Source organism: Scomber scombrus, chromosome 8, assembly GCF_963691925.1.
Source record: "Scomber scombrus chromosome 8, fScoSco1.1, whole genome shotgun sequence".
NCBI classification, from domain to species: domain Eukaryota; kingdom Metazoa; phylum Chordata; class Actinopteri; order Scombriformes; family Scombridae; genus Scomber; species Scomber scombrus.
This window is the reverse complement of record NC_084977.1, coordinates 32,910,592-32,933,085: the sequence shown is the minus strand read 5'-3', so window position 1 is coordinate 32,933,085 and position 22,494 is coordinate 32,910,592. Positions and strand designations below refer to the sequence as shown.

General features: G+C 40.2%; 2 protein-coding genes across 2 annotated transcripts; one reads left to right on the top strand and one right to left on the bottom strand.

Annotated features, from left to right (window-relative positions):
• Positions 1-7,094: 7,094 nt before the first annotated feature.
• Positions 7,095-13,153, bottom strand: zgc:113223 (uncharacterized protein LOC541424 homolog). Its single transcript, XM_062424901.1, has 9 exons — positions 13,090-13,153; positions 11,683-11,759; positions 9,908-9,965; positions 9,452-9,576; positions 9,028-9,102; positions 8,821-8,916; positions 8,579-8,707; positions 8,120-8,281; positions 7,095-7,238 (listed from the first exon to the last, which is right to left on the bottom strand). The coding sequence occupies exons 1-9, from the start codon at positions 13,151-13,153 to the stop codon at positions 7,095-7,097; spliced, it is 930 nt and encodes a 309-aa protein (XP_062280885.1).
• Positions 13,154-13,557: 404 nt separating this feature from the next.
• Positions 13,558-22,494, top strand: reep6 (receptor accessory protein 6). Its single transcript, XM_062424900.1, has 6 exons — positions 13,558-13,690; positions 17,110-17,203; positions 17,993-18,131; positions 18,903-19,071; positions 19,178-19,320; positions 22,483-22,494. The coding sequence occupies exons 1-6, from the start codon at positions 13,558-13,560 to the stop codon at positions 22,492-22,494; spliced, it is 690 nt and encodes a 229-aa protein (XP_062280884.1).

Here is a 22,494-nt window from a genome sequence, read left to right as displayed (position 1 = left end):
GGTTCGACATACAGAAAGCCTCGACTTACACCAGTTCATGACTTATTTCAGTTGACGTCTCTCTCGTACTGATCCTTTGTTTTCTTGGTTAAAATTAACCCTGATAGCTGGGCTTATCAGGGTTACCATGGCGGTTGCTAGGGCTGGATGTCAAAAGTCGATATTATTTTGGTATCAGCTGAACCGGGTCCGTACAGTGATCCCTCTCATCCTGGCTGCTTCACTGCTTCTTCTGATGCTACACTCTGCAACACAGCCGGTATGAGATGTGCTTCAAGAACGGAAAGCGTTGAATTGTTTTGGTTTCGGTACTCAAGTCAAAAAATGAGCTGTTCATTGGTCTGACTGAACTTGGGCTGTCACAGAGTAGTACAGTTTGAATATAGCTGTAAATGCACTGAGAAGGCATTGTGATTAGGGCTGGGTATCAGTACTCAATACCTTAAAGGTATCAACCGAAATAAATCGATACCAAGTACTATTAAAACGTCTCCCGTCAAACGTTACCTGCAATCGATCCTTTTTGCATCCAGAGCTGAAAATATGACTATTTGTATGGACTTGTTCACAGCCAATCAACGCAAGCGTTCTTGGATTTAATGCGTCATGTGATTGGCCCACTGCCACAGCAGCTACAACCCGTCTGTGGTGGTGAAGTCGTGGTGAATTTGAGTTAGTGTGCTTAGCAGTTCAGCAGCCAAGATGCCACCTAAACGCTCTAAAGTGTGTCTACACTACACGCCTGTTACACTGGATACAAGCACATGCTCAGTTGGTATCAGTATCACTTTAAGGCTACTTGGATTGGTACTGGTATTTTTTAAATGATACCCAGCCCTACTTGTGATCAGATCAGTCAGACCACATCTGGAGGTTATCAGGTGTAAATGATCTGTACAGTGTGACCACATTCATAAGAAAACAATCCATCCACTAAGTTGAAAGGTCACCTCGCGTCGCCTCTTCCTGCCAACTAAAGCGAGCCTGCAAAAACTACAAATAGCAGCAGCAGCTAGAAGTCTTCCCTCTTAGAAAATGAAAGGCCATCCACGGCATTACAGTCGATGTCCTCCCAAGCTTTAATACCATGTGTGATGGCAAAGGCCCACAGGTTGGACGTCATTATCAAGACACAAATCCTGTGTCAATACCAGGTGTAAAAAGAGCCTAAATGTTCTGCCACTAAACTGTTATCGATCTATTTTACACCTGGTATTAACCTGCAGTTAACGACATCTGGCCCATGAGCCTTTGCAGGTTACACCTAGTATTAATAAGCACCCTTGTGATGTTTGGGGGGAAAAGTGCTGAAAGGAACAGACACTATTTATTTCTTAATGCAGTTTTTTGGGGATGGAAGTTTTCCCGTTGCTGCTACTTTTGGCTTTTTATTGGCTTGTGAGAAGAACTCAGTGAGGTTGAAAAGAAACTGAAAAATTGGACAGAATAGTTCAGGATGAGGTGATCTGTTCAAATTAATACCAACATATTAAGTGACAGCCCTTCTGGACCTTCAACACATCCTGATCCAGAGATCATTTTTACTCAGACCAGAACGAATCTGCTTTAATGTCTGACTGAGAGAAAGTTTTATTGCAATGAAAACTAAAAAACAAAGCTTATGTGTTTGCATCCTTAGAACATCTTAATACATTACATCTAGTATTCATTTTCTGGCGTTACCAAAGGGACAAATGTCTTTGTGCTGCTGTTTGTTCTGAGCCACGTCTCTGTCTTATGTTCACTACAGTTCTGTCTCTCTCAGGTGTTTCTACTTTAACCGAACGTTGTATTTGATTGGCCGCTGCTCACAGGAGTCGAACGGGTTAAAGTGTTGAACAAATCCAAGTGCTCTTCATCAAGCGGACTCAACCGTCTTCTTCTGTCTTTGTTTGTATCTGACAGCATGCTGGCATGCGTTCTCACCGGCTTCATTTGAAGTCAATGTGCATTATTTTTCTTTTGTTGTTGTTTTTACTTTGACTGTTGATAAGTAAACAAAGTGCTGTAGGGATTATGGGAATCTTACCAGTTGCAGCTAACGTGAACAGATGCTAGTTTGAGTTTTAGTTCATCTCACGCCTCAACAGGGTCGACTAAATACTCAACATAGATTCAGTTACTTCTCTAAAACTGATCGTTCCTATCAGGTAAAAAACATTTATCCTAAAGTTTGTTGGTTTTGTTGTTTTGTTTGTTTCTTTGGCTTCTTGGACAAACTGCTAACATGAACAGGACGACATCATCAGTCTGAAAACTATAAAGCCCAGCAGGTGCCATTGCTTCGTCCACTTTACTAACGTTAATTGAGTTGATGTTTCCCCCCAAGATTTATTAAGTTATCTCAAGTACCTCCAAGAAGTCGTTATAGTCTGTTCATGAAGCCCTGGGTTTTAATAATTATAGGGAGATAAACTGGTGATTTCTCCTGTTTTAGCCAGTTATCTACTTAATTACTACATAAGTACGTTATTATTACCTCAAGTTGTTTACATTGTTTACTGATGTTGGAGTTCTTAACTTGCACCAGTTGTATCTTTATATGTAGGAAATCAATCTGTGAATGATTGAATGACAACAGTCAGGATGAATTAAAAGTCTTCAGGAGTTGTAGGAAAGAGAGATCGTCTGGTTCTTTAACCTCACTAACAACAAATCAGATCATCATTCTTTTTTTTTCTTTGGTGAAGTGCCGCTTCAATTTTTTCTGTGTGTTAACCTTTGTGTCGTCCTCCCGGGTCAAATTGAGCCCATCTGTTTTGACTGTTCCTCCCTCCTTCTCTCTTTCGTTCCTTCCTCTCTCTTTCCTCCCTTCCTTCTGTCCTCCCTTCCTCCCTCCCTCCTTCCTTCCTCCCTCCCTTCCTTCCTTCCTTCATTCCTCCCTCCTTTCCTTCCTTCTTCCTCCCTTCTTTCCTCCTTTCCTTTTTTCTTCCTCCCTTCCTTCCTCCTTTCCTTCCTTCTTCCTCCTTTCCTTCCTTCTTCCTACCTCCCATCCTTCCTTCCTTCCTTCCTTCATCTTCCTCGCTTCCTTCCTTGACTCGAGGACAACAGGAGTGTTAAAGTGTATTTTAGGATTTGATTGTCTTGTGTTGTACAGAGTTGAACATGAACACGTAGACCTGCCTTAAATCTGACTTGATCCTCTATTGGTTTTTTTCTGCCAACGCACACTGTCGCCGGACTAGCTTCAGTATTTTAAACTATTACCAAAGCATGTTTTTCATCAAACTGCATCATGTACATTAACAACCTGTGTTACTTTTTATATGAAATGTGTGTTTTTGAACTTTGTGAGACTCATGTGAATTTGTATTTGAAATAAATATTATGTTAATATACGTATACGTCCATCCTTTAGTTTGTTCAGTTACTGTACATGTGTCAATCAATCAATCAATCGTGTGTCCAAGATCAGAATCAGAATGTTTTAGCCAAGTATGTCTATGAATACAAGCAAAGTGACTCTAACCTGATTACGATACATAATGTGCTTCACCAACGTTGTTACCATGGTAACGACGTATCAATAACACATTTTCCACGCCCTAAAACTTAACTATGATTAATTACATATTTTACTCAAACTGGAACCATAATTTACAAAATGAACATCATGCTGTATTGAAGAAGACTTGAAACTAGCGAATCGAGAGTCGCCCCCTGCTGGCCATGAGAAAGAATGCAGGTTTAAGGCACTCAGACATTGCCTTGTGCTTCCATGCAGTTTCTAAACATTTTTGATTTCTGTGCAGATTAAACAAATAAGCAACAGCGTCTTAATTATTGGCTAATTCTTTCCCCCTGTTTATAGTCTTTAAAATAACCATGTGCAAAGTCTAGCCTTGAACTTTATGTTATGTTAATTTTAGCTGTTCATATGACTTTTATATCTTTGTCTTTGTCTCTGCAGGTAGTGAGAACTTTCCTTTAAAGGATCATTTTGATTTTGGTTCATTACAACTCTGATCTTATTTGTGTCCCCAGATGTCAGCTGTTTACTTGGTGAGTACTTGTTGATATTTTTGATAGAAATGATAAACAAAACAACTAAACTATGAGGTCCAAATTGAAAAAGACCTGAATTCGTCCTGATATATTGGTTAAAAACTGCAAAGGGAAACACATGGAGACAGAAACTTTAAGGCTGACCTACAAAAACTCTCTCCATCATCATCATCAGCACAGCACACCTCTGCTATTTATAACAAACCCACAGAGCACCCCGCTGATTAATCCAATGAAGCGAGCGTGAGAGCGCACAGGACTGAATCCCCGCAACGGCACGCAACCACAGGTGTCTCGCTGCTAATCCTGCACCGCAGATTAAAGTCACAATAAAGGTCTAATGAGTGAGGGAGGAACAACAGGGATTAGGCAGCTTTACTGAGGGGTCTCCTGTCTTTCCATGCCGATAGTTTTACTCCTCGAGGACGTGAGCTTAAACTTTAAATGAAACATCCAACAAACAATGGAGCCTAATATTAAACAAGCTGTTCCTTCAGACGGAGAGTTAACCATAAACATTGTCCAAGAACTGCTTTAAATATTCACAGTAAGATGAGCCTCATCCTTCGTGTCGTCCTCCCAGGTCAAATTGACCCCGACTGTTTTGACTGTTCCTTCTTTGCTCCTTTCCTTCCTTCCTTCCTTGTTGCTTCCTCCCTCCTTCTCTCTTTCTTTCCTTCCTCCATCCCTCCTTCCTTTCTTGTTCCTTCCTTTCCCTCCTCCCTTCCTTCTTTCCTCTGTCTTTCTTTTCTTCCTTCCTTCCTTCCTATTTTCCTTTCTCCCTCCCTCCCTCCCTCCCTCCCTCCTCCCTTCTTTCCTCCCTCCCTCCTACCTTCCTTTCTTCCTTATTTCCTCCACCCTTCCTGCCTTCCCTTCCTTCCTTCCCTTCTTTCCTTCCTTCCTCCTCCTTTCCTTCCTTCTCCCTCCCTCCCTCCCTCCATTCCTTCCTTCCTCCCTCCCTCCCTCCTTTCCTTCCTTCTTCCTCCTTTCCTTCCTTCCTTCTCCCTCCCTTCCTCTTTTCCTTTCTCCCTCCCTCCCTCATACCTTCCTTCCTTATTTCCTCTGTCCTTTCCTTCCTCCCTTCCTTTCCTTCCTTCTTTCCTTCCTTATTTCCTCCGTCCTTCTTTCTTTCTTCCTCCCTTCCTTGCTCCCTCCCTTCCGTCCTTCCTTCTCCCTCCCTTCCTCCCTTCCTCCCTTAACTCGAGGACAACAGGAGGGTTAAAGCAAAGCTCTGAGCCTCAGAGTATCCGGCTGAATCAGCAGTATGATTGATCTTTATATAAGGTGTAATTCCACCTGCAGCCTCTAGGTGTCACCAGCAGAGCGTTAGACTGTCAGCAGACTCATGATGTGTCGTTACTGCTGTGAGATGATGATCCTCTGTACGTCACACAGGCAGTAGTTTCAGTTTTAGAGGGTTAAAAGTTGGGCAATTTAAGTGTCATTGCTTTAAGGGAATTCCAGCAGTGTTACACATCAGGGTTAGTGTACCAATGCATGAGGAGGACAACTAATTTATGGAGCTCCAAAGCTGACAAAATGCACTAAACTGTCATTGATTAAAGGACTGAGTCTGTGTACTAGTCTTCATTTGAGTCCCTGCTCATGTTAGTTGTCACGTGTGTAGGAAATATAAAGCTTTGTACTTTTCATTAAACCTCTTATCAGTTAAGAAAAATAGACTAAACTTCATTTATTTTCAATACTTTTATTTATTTTTGGACTTTATAAAGTTATGTATCCATTAAACATTTTTTCCAAGTCACAGTTTCCCTTTTTCTCATCACATTTTCCATTTATTTTATTCACATCTTCATTTTCTTCACATTTTCCTCATTACAGGTCCTCACCAAATTTCCATTTTGCTATCTAGTAGTCTACAGTATATAATAAAACTATGCCAGTTCAGCTAATGTTAACCATCCATTTACTGCTGTACAGTGTATAAAGTCCTGTAACATAGCTTAGATATTTTAGTAGTACTCATTTAAATTTAAACCTTCTTTACAACATACAGAGAACAACACAAGGAAAGCATTTAGATACATTAATACGCTGGTTTAGAGACATTTGCTGGTTCTGGTCATACCCAGGATTCAGAATTTACATAGAAATTGAGAAACCTGGTTACTCATATCTCTGTTATTCAGGAGTATCCGAGTTCCTGATATGATTTGCCTCCAGCTGTGTCCTGATTTCACACACTGAGGATATGAGTAAGTGCACTTTGTCCCGGTGGGTGTTTGGTCGCTTCTTGCAGGATAAGACATGTCTTTGTTTGTAGATAAGAAAGCTGAAGTGTTCAGTTCGTGGCTCTTGTGTGTCTGGAAATCCACATTTTCAGTTTGCACTCAAAGAAAAATTGAGTGAAAATGCACAAAAATAAAATCGTGAAATATCATAAAAACATGGCGGATAAACGCGATGATGATGAGGAGACTAACCTTCCTCACATCAATACATCAAACTAACAGAAATGTCATATTTCCATCATATTTTCACTCTTTTAATGATGTCATCACATTGTTTTTCTTCTTCTTCTGCAATGGTTTAATTGCAGTGACGGGAGAATTAGTTTATCTGCTAATATTCACACAACAGGAAAGGATGGAAAAGATTTTTGAGTTTCATTTGGTTGGAAATTTGACTTATGATAGAACACTGACATTACTGTTTTTTGCCAATATGGTTATAAAAACAAGATCATCAACAAAAACATAATAAATAACAATTCTTACTTTGATTGTTGTCGAAAAAACATTTCTTTCTTTTGGTCTCTGATTTACAGAACAGATATGAATGAATCACTTAACTGAGTGAGTAGCTTTTTTGTGTTATTTCAGTCTGACATTAGATTATAAACTCTGGGATTTACGCTAACATTAAAAATAAACTTGTGCATATTTGAGCAATGTTTGGCTTCATAGCATGAGGTAGTTCAACTGCGTCCTGTTACACGACTTAAATACCAACACTATAAATTAACAGTGTCAACATTCAGCTCTTTTTCACCGGCACAGAGTAGACCGAGCTCCCTAATCGGAAACTTTTCCACAATTATCGTCAGATCTTCTGGAACCATTTTTGTTTCACTCATCGTCAAAGTCAGCGAACGCAGGATACCAGAAGCTGTCTTTCCTTTCCGACTTGCTTCTAGACTCATTTTCTTTCTTTTGTAGGCGGACTTTTTTAATCCAGGTGATCTGAGCAGAAGCCAGGCAGATCATACAGACCTGGTGGAGAAAACAGACTGATTAGAAACTGATACTGGTGTTCTTCTTTCTATCACTGTGTGGAGAGATCAGACTCTGTGGTGTGAGAAGAGAAAGAATGCATGCAAAAGCCGTACAATGTTATAAAAACAGGAAATGGTTGTTTTCAAGTTGATGACGTCTGATATGTGTATAAATATGAGATGTACAAAATCTTTCTTGGGTTTCTTGCAAAAACCACCTCAATGCCACAAATCAAATCCATCAGCCTCATTTCTGGCTGACAAAGAAATACACTACAGGATTGGTTTTATTCTGTTGTAAATCAACCTGCATATAATATGATCACCCAAATATTCACCAAAAAAAAAACAAATTAAGAGAAAATGAGACAAACGTGATGAAAGCAGGCGGGGAGTTCCGGTCCTCTGAAATGAGGCCAACGCGGAAGTAACTTTAAACTGCATTCTATCAAAAGGCCACCAGGGGGCGACCGTTTTGATGGCAAAAGGACTTCCGTCTCTATACAAGTCAATGGAGAATTCACCAACTTCTCACTTGATTTCTAACCTCAGTAAACGTTTTCAAAATGTGTTTATGGTCTCAATCGCTAGTTTAAAGCCTTCTTCAATGCAGTATGATGTTCATTTGGGACATTTTGGCCTCCCTGATTTTATATGTGACGATAAAGCAGGGTATGCATTAGGGCGTGGCTACGTGGTGATTGACAGGTTGATTGGTTCACAGGTTCAGGAGGGCGCCTCATGCTCCTCCTGATGCCCATATAAGCTCAGATCCAATACTATTGGCTTCCGAGCAGCAGTCCACAAACCAATGGGTGACGTCACGGATGTTACGTCCATTTTATATACAGTCTATGGATGAAAGCAGGATGTTTTCACCTCCAGCAGCAGCAGTCCGACGGTCAGACCACCAACCAGCAGCAGGTTGTTTTTGGCCCATGAGATGATTTTCTGCAGGCAGCCGACAGTAAAGACGTCATGACGGGCCAAACTCTGCTCCAGCTGCTGCATCCCATAACCACACATGGTGTTCAGCACCGTCTGCAGGACAAACACATATGAACGTACATCCAGGATGTTTAAGGAAAGATTCCTGTCCTGTCCACCTCGGAGCAGTTTTCATAAAAATCCCCAAAAGTCATGAAGCAAAAAGACATTTTTCTGCTTTTTTAAGGCATCAGGATCATTTAAATATGATATCTCAACAATTTGACCTGGTTCTAAAGGTGCGACTGCGGTTCTGACCTGGTTCTAAAGGTGCGACTGCAGTTCTGACCTGGTTCTAAAGGTGAGAGCGGGGTTCTGAACTGGTTCTATAAATGAGACTACGTCTCTAACCTGGTTCTGTAGGTGTACACAGCAGGAGAAGGGAACTCCGCAGGCCTCCAGACTCGGGTTGGTGTCCAAACACTCAAAGTAGACGTTACGGGACCAATCCTTATAGCTCTCTACTCCACAGCACTGGAACTGTAAACACAGCAGCAGCAACATCACTAAAACAGCTTTGAGTACACAAACATGGACTCTGTCACTTCCAACAGTATAAAAATCTAAAAATCACTGAATCGTTTCTTCTTCACCTTCTTCTGGATGAAGTCGATGGCGTTCTCCAGGTCTTGGTCTTCCCTGTAGCGGACGATGGCCTTCATCATCAGCCTCTCCGTCCTCTCCATCACCTGAACAGCAACAATATCAGTTCATTGGTCATTACAGCAACAATATCAGTATCAGTATTACAGAACACACATTATGATGAGTATCTCAGTATCAGAGCAGTGTGATGTCACCATGTCAGTGAAGAGATATCCTACGACTCCGGCTGCGATCTGTAGGAGGAGGATGAGCACCAGGATCACCAGAAACTGCAGAAACAAACAGCTGGTTAACACAATATCAACACAATATTAACAGTCAAGCTCATCGCTGTTCACAGCTGGAGGCTCATTCTGCTGTAGAGTGCAGTAAAGGTGTAAAGAACAGATCGACGGTCAGAGCTGAAGCGATGGAAACGTTTTTTCTCTCAAATCTCTTCGTCTGTTCTTATATTTAATATTTTGAGTGCGTAAGTATAGAAAAATGCAGCACTATGGGCCTGATTTACTAAAGGTCTGTGTGTGTAAAAACGTGCAAACTTGACATCACCCGCAAAAAAATGTGCAACTGATCTACTAACACAGCGCACTGTCCATTTAGTCATCAGTGATGTCATACCATCCTCAGCAGGCAGGTGGTGTTACGCAGCGATCCGCAACATCCGAGGAATGTGATCAGAAACATAACGGAGCCGACGATGACCAGCAGCAGAGCCGGATCCAACGTCAGGGTATCGACCACATCTACACACACACACACACACACACACACACACATACACACACACACACACACACACACACACACACACAAAATACAAAGTTTAAGCACAAATTTAAAACCCAAAGAAATCAGATAACAAATAAAAACAGATTAAACACAGTTAGTTAAAGGCCAGAGAATGAAAGTGATTCTTTCGATGCATCTTAAACTAACATAACATAGGAAGTTCTGTTGTTTTGATATATATCAGGTCTGGTTTAAAATGTTCCTCTTTAAGCAGGATGATGTTAACATTCAGGTTTTTTTCAGTGTAAAGTGATGTTAAACAGAGTTAGTTATTGTTTACCTCACCTCTCTCTTTGGCGATCTTTGCGTAGATGCCGACGGCTGCGAGGACGCCGCTCACAACCTGCAGAGAAACACACACACAGACGATGTTTTATTTGTACAGATAACATCTATATCACATCATTTTCATTCTGAATTTTTTTTTTTGCTTTTTTGTTTCTCTTTTTCTTTTGTGAATGATTGTGTCAGGTTTTTTTTTTTTGTTTGTTTTTAATATGCTGTAGTAAATATCTGGTTATTTAATAAAAAGTTGACGCTACAAGACTGTGAACATAAAGGTTAACTACGACTCCCATGGTGCATTTCAGCACAAAACAGACAATCACAGTTTAAAATTTTGCATCGCTAATGACAGATTAAAGATTACAATGTTGATAAAAACTCAAATTTTACAATCTGCAAATTAAATCTGTTCACTTTTAATTTGTGGGTAATGTTTTCCATTGAATTCAGTAACCTGAGTGTGAAACCACTACCACAAACATTGATTTATCTTTTATGATAAAAGATAACACCTGAAAGTGGTTAAACCCTAATCATTCAATTAAAGCCAACACTGATGTTTTGGGGAATCTTCTTCTTCTGTAACTTCTGTAACATATAAATCAGCTTTTGAAGGGAAGATATTTTCTTCCATTCCTCTAAACTGGACATTTTCTTCTTCTTCCCGCTTTCTGTGGGAGTGTTCAGACTGAGAGCAGCACTGTGTGGACGTGTTTCTGCAGGTAAGGTGAGAAGATGAAAAAACGATCTTTACAGTTTCATTCTTGACCTTTTAGACAGCAGAGTGATGAAAGCAACGAGCCAGAAAGTAGAGCGTGAGTTGAAGAGAGAGACACAACTGACAAATACCTGAATAACATTCATACTGTGTCACTGAGGAGGATCCACTTCAGATAGATAGATAGATAGATAGATAGATAGATAGATAGATAGATAGATAGATAGATAGATAGATAGATAGATAGATGATAATAATAAAACAAATATATATGTGTGTATATGTAATAAATAATATAGTAACAAGTAAATAGTAATTTGTGATTAAAGTGTATGCACCATAGTTATTAAACTGTACACTGTTTTCATTCACATTGCATAATACTGACTGTAAGAAGCAGTGTTGTAGCACTTGGACTCAAGCCTGACTATTAGGAGTCGTGATTAGGCCTGAATAATTAGGTACAAAACATTAGTATTAATACCATAACATTATTCAGTTTCATGCATGGGCAGGCATGTGTTCCTTTTCTGTTCCTATGAACCAGTCAGAGTTGATATCATGTAGTAAAACTAACATGTGCAATTGTCATATTGTACTGTAGTACAGTTTGAGGTACTTGTACTTTACTGTAGTATTTCCATGTGATGCTACCTTCTACTCCACTACATTTATTTAACAGCTTTAGTTACTTTTCAGATGCAGATTTGACACACTGGATAATATAATATATATATAATATAACAAGCTTTTAAAATACAACACATTGTTAAAGATGAAACCAAAAAGCAGTGTGTAGACGGCTCACATTTCAAACTACTTACAAGTTTGAACACTTTAACTACATCGATCTCATAAAACGTATGTACTTTTACTCAAGTAAGATTTTTCATGCAGAACATTTACTTGTAATAAAGTAGTTGTACATTGCTGTATTGGAACTTTTACTACACTAAATGATCTGAGTACTTCTTCCACTGCCGTGCAACAAGTTTAAGAGTTTGAGTTTGTGAATAGACACATTTCATCCTCACATTGCCGAAACAGAGAAACTCACCCAGAAGATGTAGCAGCAGATGAACAAAATGTACTTGATGCCTCGGTATCCTCTCATCTCATCTCCTCTCAGCAGAGCTCAGTTGTTGTCTGCAGTCAGACTTTGCTGCAGGTTTGTTATCTGCTGGCAGGTCTGCAGGGAGGCATGTGTCAGCCTGCTCCATGCATTCCTCCTGCAAGGCTCATTTGCTGCAAAATGTCATCCTGTCATCACAGAGAAACAAGGTGTGGCTCTGTCACTGTCAAACCACATCAGATCTACAGGTTCAACAAGAAAAACATGACGTACACAGCGCCCCCTACAGGTGGCAGTGTTCAACACAGCCACATCATGAAAATGGATGGACATAAACAACATACTGAGTAGGGATGTCAATGGTTAATGGGTTGTTAATGAATTGTATTTAATTTACATAACATTCAGATAACAGACATAAAAGAGATATGACCGGACACAAACAAAAACAAACAAAAGAAGTAATCACCTAATAAATGCATCATGATAAAGCAAAAGATATAAGTAGACAATAAAAAACACACAAAATGAACCCAATAAAAGAAATCAACGAAAGACAATACAATAGAAGCTGCACATCATAATTAAATGAGACAGCATTTTTTGAAAATACAGCAAGCTGACTATAATGTTAGTGTTGGCCTTCCATATCTGTACAGCTGATATAACATGGCAGATATCTGAGCGATAGGTTTGTTTGTAAAAAAGAAGCTTAAGATGATCGACTTGTCTGATGTTATTAAAACTAAGTTTATAATTAAATTGCTGTTAATTATTTGATGGATTAAAATATTGCAAGAAGATGATGGACGTCAGACCCTTCTTCAGTACCTGGTTACACCACCAGGTGACGCCTCTTATTGCGTAATGACCGTAGACTGTATATAAGAAATGGACGTAACATCCGTGATGTCACCCATTGGTCTGTGGACTGCTGCTCGGAGGCCAATAGTTTCGGATCTGGGCAGCGCCATCTTGAAAATTTCAGGTGCATGCTGAAAACAGGGATTCTACTTATATGGGCATCAGGAGGAGCATGAGGCGCCCTCCTGAACCTGTGAACCAATCAACCTGTCAATCACCACGTAGCCACGCCCTAATGCATACCCTGCTTTATCGTCACATATAAAATCAGGGAGGCCAAAATGTCCCAAATGAACATCATACTGCATTGAAGAAGGCTTTAAACTAGCGATTGAGACCATAAACACATTTTGAAAACGTTTACTGAGGTTAGAAATGAAGTGAGAAGTTGGTGAATTCTCCATTGACTGGTATAGAGACAGAAGTCCTTTTGACACTAAAACGGTCGCCCCCTGGTGGCCTTTTGATAGAATGCAGCTTTAAGTTACTTCCGCGTTGGCATCATTTCAGAGGACCAGAACTCCCCACCTGGTAATGACATAGTTCCAGGTATCCAGGGGCGGCTGTAGCTTAGGTGGAGCAGGTCACCCATGAGTCACGAGGTTGGCAGTTTGATTCCCTGCTTGTCCACATGTCCAACACTTTGGGAAAGACACTTAATGAACCGCAGGTGTTTTTGTACTGATGTCAAAGCAGTTCGATGACATCATTACAACCAGGCGTCCAAATTAAACTCCAGATATGTGATTTGATCATGTGACTAATCTGGCTCCAATATCAGCAGGGTGACATCATCTGCTTTCCAAAACCTTCTCCTCCTATTTTTTCCTCTTCCTCCTGCTCTCTTTTCCTATCCCTCCTCTTCCTCCTCCTCCCCCCTCCCTCATTAAAGCAGATTGTCTATGTTGGAGGATTAAACGCTCACACTGTGTTTTGAGTCCCACACAGGTCATCTCCCTCCGTCTCCTCTCTTATTTGAGGACCTGATTGAGGACCATGGGCCTGCTGGATTTCATCGCCTCCATCAGAGACCGAGCCGACAAGTTTCTGAATGAGAAAAATGTGGTGACAGACTTTCTGGGGAAATTGGAAGAGAAGAGTGGGATCAGGAAGAAGATCATTGCAGTAGGTACGTGAGGTTTGTTGTTCTCTCCTGACGGATCCTGATAAACATGTTCTGGTTGGTTCTGCTGTTGTTCTGTTTGTGTTCAGCAGGTTTGTATTTACCTGTTGCATGTCGATGGAAAACTGAAGAGGATTCAATTAATCCTCCAGTGAACATGAGGCCAAATGGCAGCGACAGAGCTGCAGCTGTTACAGTAGGAAGCCTGTAAACATGAACCCAATGTTTCCTGGGTAACATTCGTCTGGAGTTGATTCTCTTAGTTTATTTAAAGTTATATTTATCAAATGTTTGCTTGTCCTGCTTTTTAGTCTCTTTTAGCTGCTAGTTTTGCTTTTGCAGCAGATTTCTTGTGTGGTTCAAACCTGCGAAATACTGCCTGCTCAGCATTAAACAGCAGACACACACAGTTAGCAACTCACTGGTGGAGAAAGTGGAACATCGAGCAGCTTCAGAGGCAGAAATGTTTGTCATGAGTTGGTGGAGACCAAACCAGAGCTAAAAGGAGAGCGAATATTGGACTTAGATTCAAACACATTCAATACATTTATTACAAATATACAAACTGGTGTTTCTTCCTCTAACAATCCAGGTTTGGTTGATGCATGTTTATTAAATAACAGCCAGCTGTTTCTTTTTGTTGTTTGTCTTATTGTTTTTTAAAAATATATATAATTTAGCTTTTAAACAGCGGTTGGCAATTTTTCATATCTGTCTTAAACCAGCAGTCAGTTTACCAGCTGAACATGAAGTGTGTTTATGTGTGTGTAATGATTCCTCCTGTTCATACTAACCATTAGAAGATCCCTTCATAATGTTTACAATGTTAGCGATGGAGGACTAAACCCACAGTCCTCCTTCTGTGGAAACATTTAAAAGTTGATCTGAAGCTAATATGAAGCTTCAGCCGTCTGAATGAATCAAATCTTCATCTTCTATGTTTGAACGTTCCAGTGTTTTAGTAGCAAAGTCTTTGTGTTACTATACTTCCACCACAGCTCAACAGGGAAACACTAAGAGGGAATCCTGCTGCTAAAAATACTTTAAATGTGTCAGATATCACTTGAACTCACACTGATGAAGCTCAATAGAAGCTGATCAGATACTTTGAAAGGACTGTGTGGACACATTGTTGAGTTTTGCTGCTGACAGTTTCAGTTCCACTCATGATTTTATGGGGATGAGCTGAGCAGGAACAGCAGTCTATTCATACCACACTGATGGTCATACAGTGGATCAGTAACACACACACACACACACACACACACACACACACACGGGGAGGAAGGACATGATGTCACTAGTGCCTGGTGCACAGTGTCCCCCACTCTCTGCACTCTCCTGCAGTAAAGTTAAAGCAGATTATCCTCAGAGACAGACAGCAGAGCAGACCGGCCTCCATGTGCGAACCGCCTCATAAGCTGATCAGAGGTAGGTCAGTTTTTACACCACTTCCTGTCTGTGTGTGTGCTCAGTGAAGCTGACAGATACAGTTTTAATATCTGCAGAGTTAGCAGGAGACTCCTGACTTTTAACGAAAGGCAGCCGTTGCTCACTTTGACCTGAGGCTGTTAAAACCACATCTTTCCTAAGTATTTTCTCCTTGTCTTCTCTGTGCAGACTGTTTGAAAGTTTCTCTGTACTTATCTCAGAGGACGGTTCACAATTGTTAAAGTGTGTGTTAAGCAGCAGTCAGGTGTCCATATGAACAGTAAAGGAGGTTTCCTCTCTGTAATCATTCCTCCTGTTCATACTGACTATTAAAAGATCTCCTTCAGATGTGCTTTCATTGTAAAATGATGGGTTAGGGTTAACAGTCCACAGTGTGTCCACACAGTCATTTAAAAGCAGATGTGAAGCTTCTATGTAGAACATTTAACATCCAGGTTTGCTGCCCCTCAGTGTGAATCCTTTAACGTCTATTCATTCACAAAGCTGTATACTCGAATCGATGTGAAGACTTCTGATGTGAGGTGAATTGAAGCTTTTAATTCACCATCAAATCCTTATTTTAAACATATCTGTCTGTTGGTTTGTGTAACCCAGAACTCAAAACTGAACTTCATCTCTTCAACTCATTTCAATACTTGTCTTCAGCAACTACAGTGTGTGATTATATCAGTTTATTAATACCTGCTTCTCCATCTTAGAAGATTATTTCTAACAAGTCAAGTCAGTTTTATTTGTAAAGCACCAAATCACAACAGACGTTATCTCAGAGCACTTTTCATATAGAGCAGGTCTAGACTGTACTCTTTATTTACCCGTGGAGCTCATGGAGGAATGCTGCAACATTCCTCAAACAGAACCGACTCTAAGGTGAGCGGCTATCTGCCTCGACTGGTTGGGTTGAAAAAGTATGAGAGAGTGAGAGAAAGAGCAGGAGGAAAGAGAGAATATCACAATGCAAATAATAAATATCCACATAGAAATGTAGACACAGAGAAGAAGAAGGGCATCAAGCTATACAGCAGTCGGTCAAACAAATCGGTCACCTTAGAGACGAGAAAGCACAAAACTCTGTGGAATAAGTCAAGTTAGTAACATGCATTAATGGAGGAGAAGAGAGGAGCTCAGAGCATCATGTGAAGTCTGAGTGCTCAGTTTTTATACTCCACATATCTGGACAACAGCAGTCTGCAGGTCTGCTGCAACTCTCGGTTGTTTTTAATCACGGCTGAAAACTTTTCTGTTTGCTGCTTTTTATTAAATCACAATCTTAACACTGCACTGTAACTTTTTAATTTCCTGTTTAAACTGTCTTATTATTTATTATATTATGTCTTTTTATTTTGCTTTTACATTCTGCAATGATGCGTTTTATATTTTATGTAGAGCACTTTGAAATGCCTTGTTGTTGAAATGTGTTATACTTTACGTACTTACCTTAACTATGAGCTCTTTAAGATGTGATGTAAGTCAGTACATTCATTCATTCATTTTCCAAACTGCTTATTGTCTCTAGAGGGTAGCGGGGGGGCTGGAGCCAATCCCTGCTGTCATTGAGGGCGAGAGGGTTCACCTGGAGTCCATCACAGGGCTCACATAGATTAGACAGACAACCATTCATACCTACGACAATTTAGAGTCTCCAATTAACCTAACCTGTGTGAAAAAGCCGAAGTACCTGGAGAACCCACGCAAACATGGGGAGAACATGCACAGTAGGGCCCCAACTGGCCGGTGGGTGGGTTCAAACCCAGAACCTTCTTACTGTGAGGCGACAGTGCTAACAACTACACCACGTGCCGCCCTATGCTGGTACAGCGAAACTAAAATGGGAGAATCTGTTTTTCTAGTTTTTTATCGGAACACATGCAGCTGGATTCTGGAACAGCTGGAGAACAGAAGGTGGAAGACGTCCTGTATGTATCTGCATCAGTGTGGACGTGATGTCAGTCTCCTGTGTGTCTTCTGTCCTCCAGGTGCCGTCTCACTGACTGGACTCTACCTGGTGTACGGATATGGTGCCGCACTCCTCTGCAACCTGATCGGTTTTGTCTATCCAGCGTATTATTCGTGAGTATTTCTTATTTTGATTCAGCTTCCCAGGTTTCTTTCATTCACAGAGATGTGACCATCCAACACTGTGATGGACATGAAACTCATCAACAACAACAAACTTCATTGAGAAAAACTCAGTTGCAAGAGAGAAGTCAAGTATGAGTCTCAGAGAGCTTCAGATTCAGTTCAAACCTGGTTTCATGGCTTCATGAGTTTCCCCACTGACTGTATCCTCCACTTCCTAAAATGACCTAAAATGATGAAATCCATCCAAATTTATTTGATGTGTACTTTGATTTTTTAGTTTGACTCTTGTCTTGTAACATTGAGGGGGCAGCATTCATGACCTGTACTGCAGCCAGCCACCAGGGGGCGATCCAGATGATAAGGCTTCACGTTTGGGGAGTTGTTATGACGTCCATACTTCATTACAATCACACAGTTTCCCTGATATCAACCTTGAACTGTTCGTTCTTGGACTCGACTACCAAGCGAAGCACCAGACAAGCAAAATACATCAATGTGGGATGAAAACTCGAGATGATGATTAGTGACAGTCCAATAACAATGTTATAAAAGTCTTGCTGTCTACATATTTGTTCATGGTTACTAAAGTACGGTTAAGGTTAAAGATGTTGATAGAGTTATTAAAAAGGCAAAATGTTTAAGGCTGAGTCAAAGATTTGCGTATATAGTAGGCCTTTCTTGATCGCCATCTGATCACAATGTGTCCAGATACATATCACAGGTGACTACCAGGTGTAAACAGGGTCTCTGACAGGTTGATTCCATTTGTATCTGCAGAATCAAAGCCATTGAAAGTTTAAACAAAGAAGATGACACCAAATGGCTCACCTACTGGGTGGTGTATGGCGTCTTCAGCCTGGGCGAGTTCTTCTCCGACATTTTCCTCTACTGGTTCCCGTTCTACTACGCTTTTAAGGTAAGACAACCCTTAAGAACCAGTGACCATTGCCAAATCTTAGCAACCATGACATCATCTCTGTGAACGTTTGATTTCCCCTTTAACACAATGTGCCATGATTTCAATTCTTGTTGTATCCTAAATGTTGATGCACGATTTGGTTCCATATGAAGTTCTACTGAGTCTTCATATGGGGACATAACATTTTGGCTTGGCTGGACCTTATATTTCATACTGCTCAACTTTGACTTTCATGCATGCTTTTTGTGCCAACTAGTGGTAACAAAAGCACATTACATTAATCAGTGTAAAAACCAGATGATAGGCATCTTGGCGAAGTCAATGAACAGCCGACCCCAGACAACTGTGGACCAGGCACAAAACCCGATCAGATTTTATAGTTGGAACTTGTTTATTTATGCATAATAATGTTTGTAGTTTGATAAAGCTATACAAAATAGACTAATTTTAGCAACAGCAACAAGCGACAACACTGTTAATCAGGAAGTACTTGTTTGAGGATGTTGGGACCTTATTATCATTCATGCAAAGGGAAGATGTAAATGTAAGGAAATAGTTTTATACAGTAAAATAAATCCATTGTCCCCATATGAGGACTTTATTTTTTGTATTTATTGACCTCCCAAATCTCTCTAGGAGAAATTAAAAATGCATACCAAACAAAAGCTCGGTCTCAGGAGGTTAAAAATGACTCTACAAAAAGAAGATGTTTGATTCATCATTTGGAGCCGGGCTGTCAATCCATGTCCAGTGTCTCTGTGGTTGCAGTGTCTCTTCCTGTTGTGGTGCATGGCCCCGATGACGTGGAACGGCTCCCAGATCCTCTACAACAAAGTGGTTCGTCCCGTCTTCCTCCGCCACGAGGCCACGGTGGACAACATGGTCAGTGACCTCAGCGGGAAAGCCATGAGCGCCGCCGAGAACCTCACCAGAGAAGGTACGGACCAGTTCAACACCAGCACAGGGAACTTACACACTGTTATCAACACATTATGAAATATCAGATTCAATAATTGTTCTCTTTCTTCCTTCACTGTCTTCAGTCCTGACCACTCTGGTGAAAAATAAAAGCCTGGTGAATCCGTTGGCAACGATGACTCAGTCTGAACCGAGAAGTTTACCAAGTACATCAGGAGAAACATCAGCAGCTAGAGTAGCTCCATCTGAACCGAGCGAAGAACGCATAGTATGTGATCCATAGTTGCTTTTCTCCTTTATATAACTCCCCCTGAAACCTTTAATTATAGTTTATTAATTATTAACATGTTAATTAATTAGCTTTAGTGATGTTGACTTGGAATTTCCAGATCCTAGCTGTTGTTTTGTTGTTGTAGCCTCTAGTTGTCATGCTAGGTTAGGCTAACAATACTCTAACACCAGTTCAGTATCATCAGCTAACCTTTCACCCCTGACTGCTGACATATCAACCCTTCATGGGTCTTCATAGAAACAGAGAGTGTAGATGTGCTGCACCTTGCTGTGTTGAGGTCTGTTCTCAGGATGCGTTTGGGGTTCAATCAATCTTTATTTATAGAGCGCCAAATCACAACAACGGTCATCTCAAGGCACTTTACACATAGAGCAGGTCTAGACTGTACTCTTTAATTTAATTTAAAGAGACCCAACATTCCTACATGAGCAGCACTTGGCGACAGTGGCAAGAAAAAACTCCCTTTTTAATGGGGAGAAACCTCAGGCAGAACTGGGCCAGGTTCAGATTGACAGTCACACAATCTATTAGACTTGCTGCATGTTTGTTTTGCATCAAATTCAAAACCTTGATGCTCACTTCGCGAATGAAAGGCCCCTGGTACAACAAGGGCCCTGAGTCGGTAGCCAGACTCTTCTCTTGTGTAGTTCCCTGTTGGTGCAACGAGCTATGAAACTATTCGATCTGCAGAGTCCCTCCTGATCTTTATGAGAAAGCCAATAATAATAATAATGCATTTTATTTAAAGGCCCTTTCAAAGCACTCAGGGACACCTTACAAGAAACACATAACACAACAACAGTACATCAAACAACAACCAAACTCATTCACAAACACCTCAGCACCTGATAGTAAACCCTCCAAGCATTGCCTCTGTGCGCTGCCTGTTGATACTTACAGTCGGAACCATCGGTTCTGGTTCTTGTTGTGTTGTATCAGCTCTTGTGTGTGTGTCATTAAAGTGAAATGTAATTCTGTAAAATTGTAAATATTTTCAGTGCAGTTATTCTTGTTTGGCAGAAATATTAGTGGGTTGATTGGTTCGTACATCCAACACAAGATATCTCAACTAGTGACCCGACTGTCATGAAATGCCCTGATGTCATATCTGCTTCCCACATGATGAATCCTTATGATGACTCCATGAATACATTAGATAAATAACCACACATATAATACATTTAGCTCCACTACTGGTTAAAGCAAAGTTAATCTGTGTCCCTGTGAAATAGTTGGTGCTCGATTCTTTGTGACATAGTTTCTACTCTGAGTGTTAGCTGGAAAACTACTGTAGCTGATGAGCTAACTGCTAACAGGGTAGCCTTTTGAGCTTTTTTGAGGTTGGGTCACAGTTACATTTATATTAGTATTTAATGTCCTGATGGGAAGAAATGCTGGTCTGATATAAACACTGTACATTCAGATTAGAGAAGAGGAATAAACTGCTAACTCAGCCTTCCTGTTACCTGTTCCAGCCTTTCTTGGGTTAACCAGTGTGGTAAGTTCAGTGGTTGGTGTTCAGACTGTAGCATGTGGTGCAGACCGTGAATGTGTTGTGAACAGAATTAGTGTGAACCTCAGTGACCCTCGTAGAGTCTCTGGGCTCTAATGGTTTAAAGGTAAAGCCGCTCTGAAAAGCTCCTAACCCCCCCCCCCCCCCCACCACCACCACCACCACCATTAGAGCCAGACCAATATATCAGTCATCTGATATTATTGGCTGATATTGGCCGATCACAGATATATTGCTATCGGCATATATGTTGTCCGATATATCTCTATAACTTATATAGGCAGCATTTTATGTATTTGATCATTTTTCTTTATTACATATGTACATGTTTTTTGATGTTTTTTATTTATGTATTAACCCTTTATAGGTCACACCAAGAAAGTGATATTTAAAAAACTCATTTGCTTAACTTTTCCTCTTTGAAGCCATGACAACATAAAACATGGATTTATTTCGTCATTGAGCCTAAATGTGATGTTTTACAGACCTCTACAGACTCATTCACACCTCATTGGTTCTTAACTTTTATTAAAAACATGTTAGAGACTCATTCTGTTCGTGTACAAGATGAAAAAATGAAACTCAACTTCAAAAATGTCTCCAGCAGGATCTCTGATGTCAGCAGTGATTTGTGTTATTGTTCGTTCATACACTAAAGCACAACCTGTATCTATAGCAACCATAGAACAACCTGTATCTATAGCAACCATAGAACAGCCTGTATCTATAGCAACCATAGAACAATCTGATGGTCTGTCTGTGCATTACATACCTCATACAAGTGCTAAAGATTGACCTAAAAGTTAAATGGGTTCAATAGATTTTAGTTTTTGAGCAGATATCATGACATAAAGTGACCAAACGGTTGAGCAGACCTACAAAGGGTTAATTTATTTATTACATTATTAATTATTACATTCACAAATATAATAAAATGTATAGTTAAACTGGAAAAGATCATGCCTCCATTACATATCTTTGTTAAGTGTTTGATAACCACATTGCAAAAAATGTGCTTTTTTAATGTGCATATTCTGTATATATTCTGTATTGGCCGATATATCAATATTGGAATTTTTAAAATCCCTGATATCGGTATCACATCGGCCCCTGTCATCCTTACCTGCTGCTCATAAGTACACCTGACTCATCTAATGATTGACTTTAAAATATCACAAAGAGCAAAATGTCAGTCAACAGATGGCAGCAGACGTACAGTTTTGTGTTTCTTGTTGTGTTTTATTTGCTGTGATGATGGTTTTGTTCACTTTGTGTTTGATGTTTGGTTCTGTTGTATGTCTGCACAGCAGGATGAGCTCAGTGTAGACTGACGGTAAGTCATTAATGGTGATGCTGGGTGACGATCAGAGAAAACCTTTAATGACAACTGAATGTGATCATATGGAAATTAGTGGTTGAGCAGTTTAAACAGATCAAATGTATGTAATTTAATTTCTAGAAGGCCAATAGGTTCCAAAATCTATATCTAACAGCACACATCGCCTTCTCAAGAAAAACTTCTATTAAATAATAATAATTAGGAATGTACAAACCCATAAAATAAATCATTTACTGAATGTTTCAAACAGTGTTGTCCTGACTTTGTTCCTCTTGTTGTGTTTCAGGCCTGCAGATAG

Excerpts from the sequence above, each read along its gene's own strand:
- zgc:113223 (XM_062424901.1), bottom strand. The coding sequence starts at position 13,153 with ATGGGTGACCTGCTCCACCTAAGCTACAGCCGCCCCTGGATACCTGGA. Across the intron at positions 9,966-11,682 it reads TCTGCTGCTACATCTTCTGG|GTTGTGAGCGGCGTCCTCGC; the intron begins GTGAGTTTCTCT and ends GTTTCTCTGCAG. Across the intron at positions 9,103-9,451 it reads CCACCTGCCTGCTGAGGATG|TTTCTGGTGATCCTGGTGCT; the intron begins GTATGACATCAC and ends TTGTTTCTGCAG.
- reep6 (XM_062424900.1), top strand. The coding sequence starts at position 13,558 with ATGGGCCTGCTGGATTTCATCGCCTCCATCAGAGACCGAGCCGACAAG. Across the intron at positions 13,691-17,109 it reads GAAGAAGATCATTGCAGTAG|GTGCCGTCTCACTGACTGGA; the intron begins GTACGTGAGGTT and ends TCTGTCCTCCAG. Across the intron at positions 17,204-17,992 it reads GTCTATCCAGCGTATTATTC|AATCAAAGCCATTGAAAGTT; the intron begins GTGAGTATTTCT and ends TTGTATCTGCAG.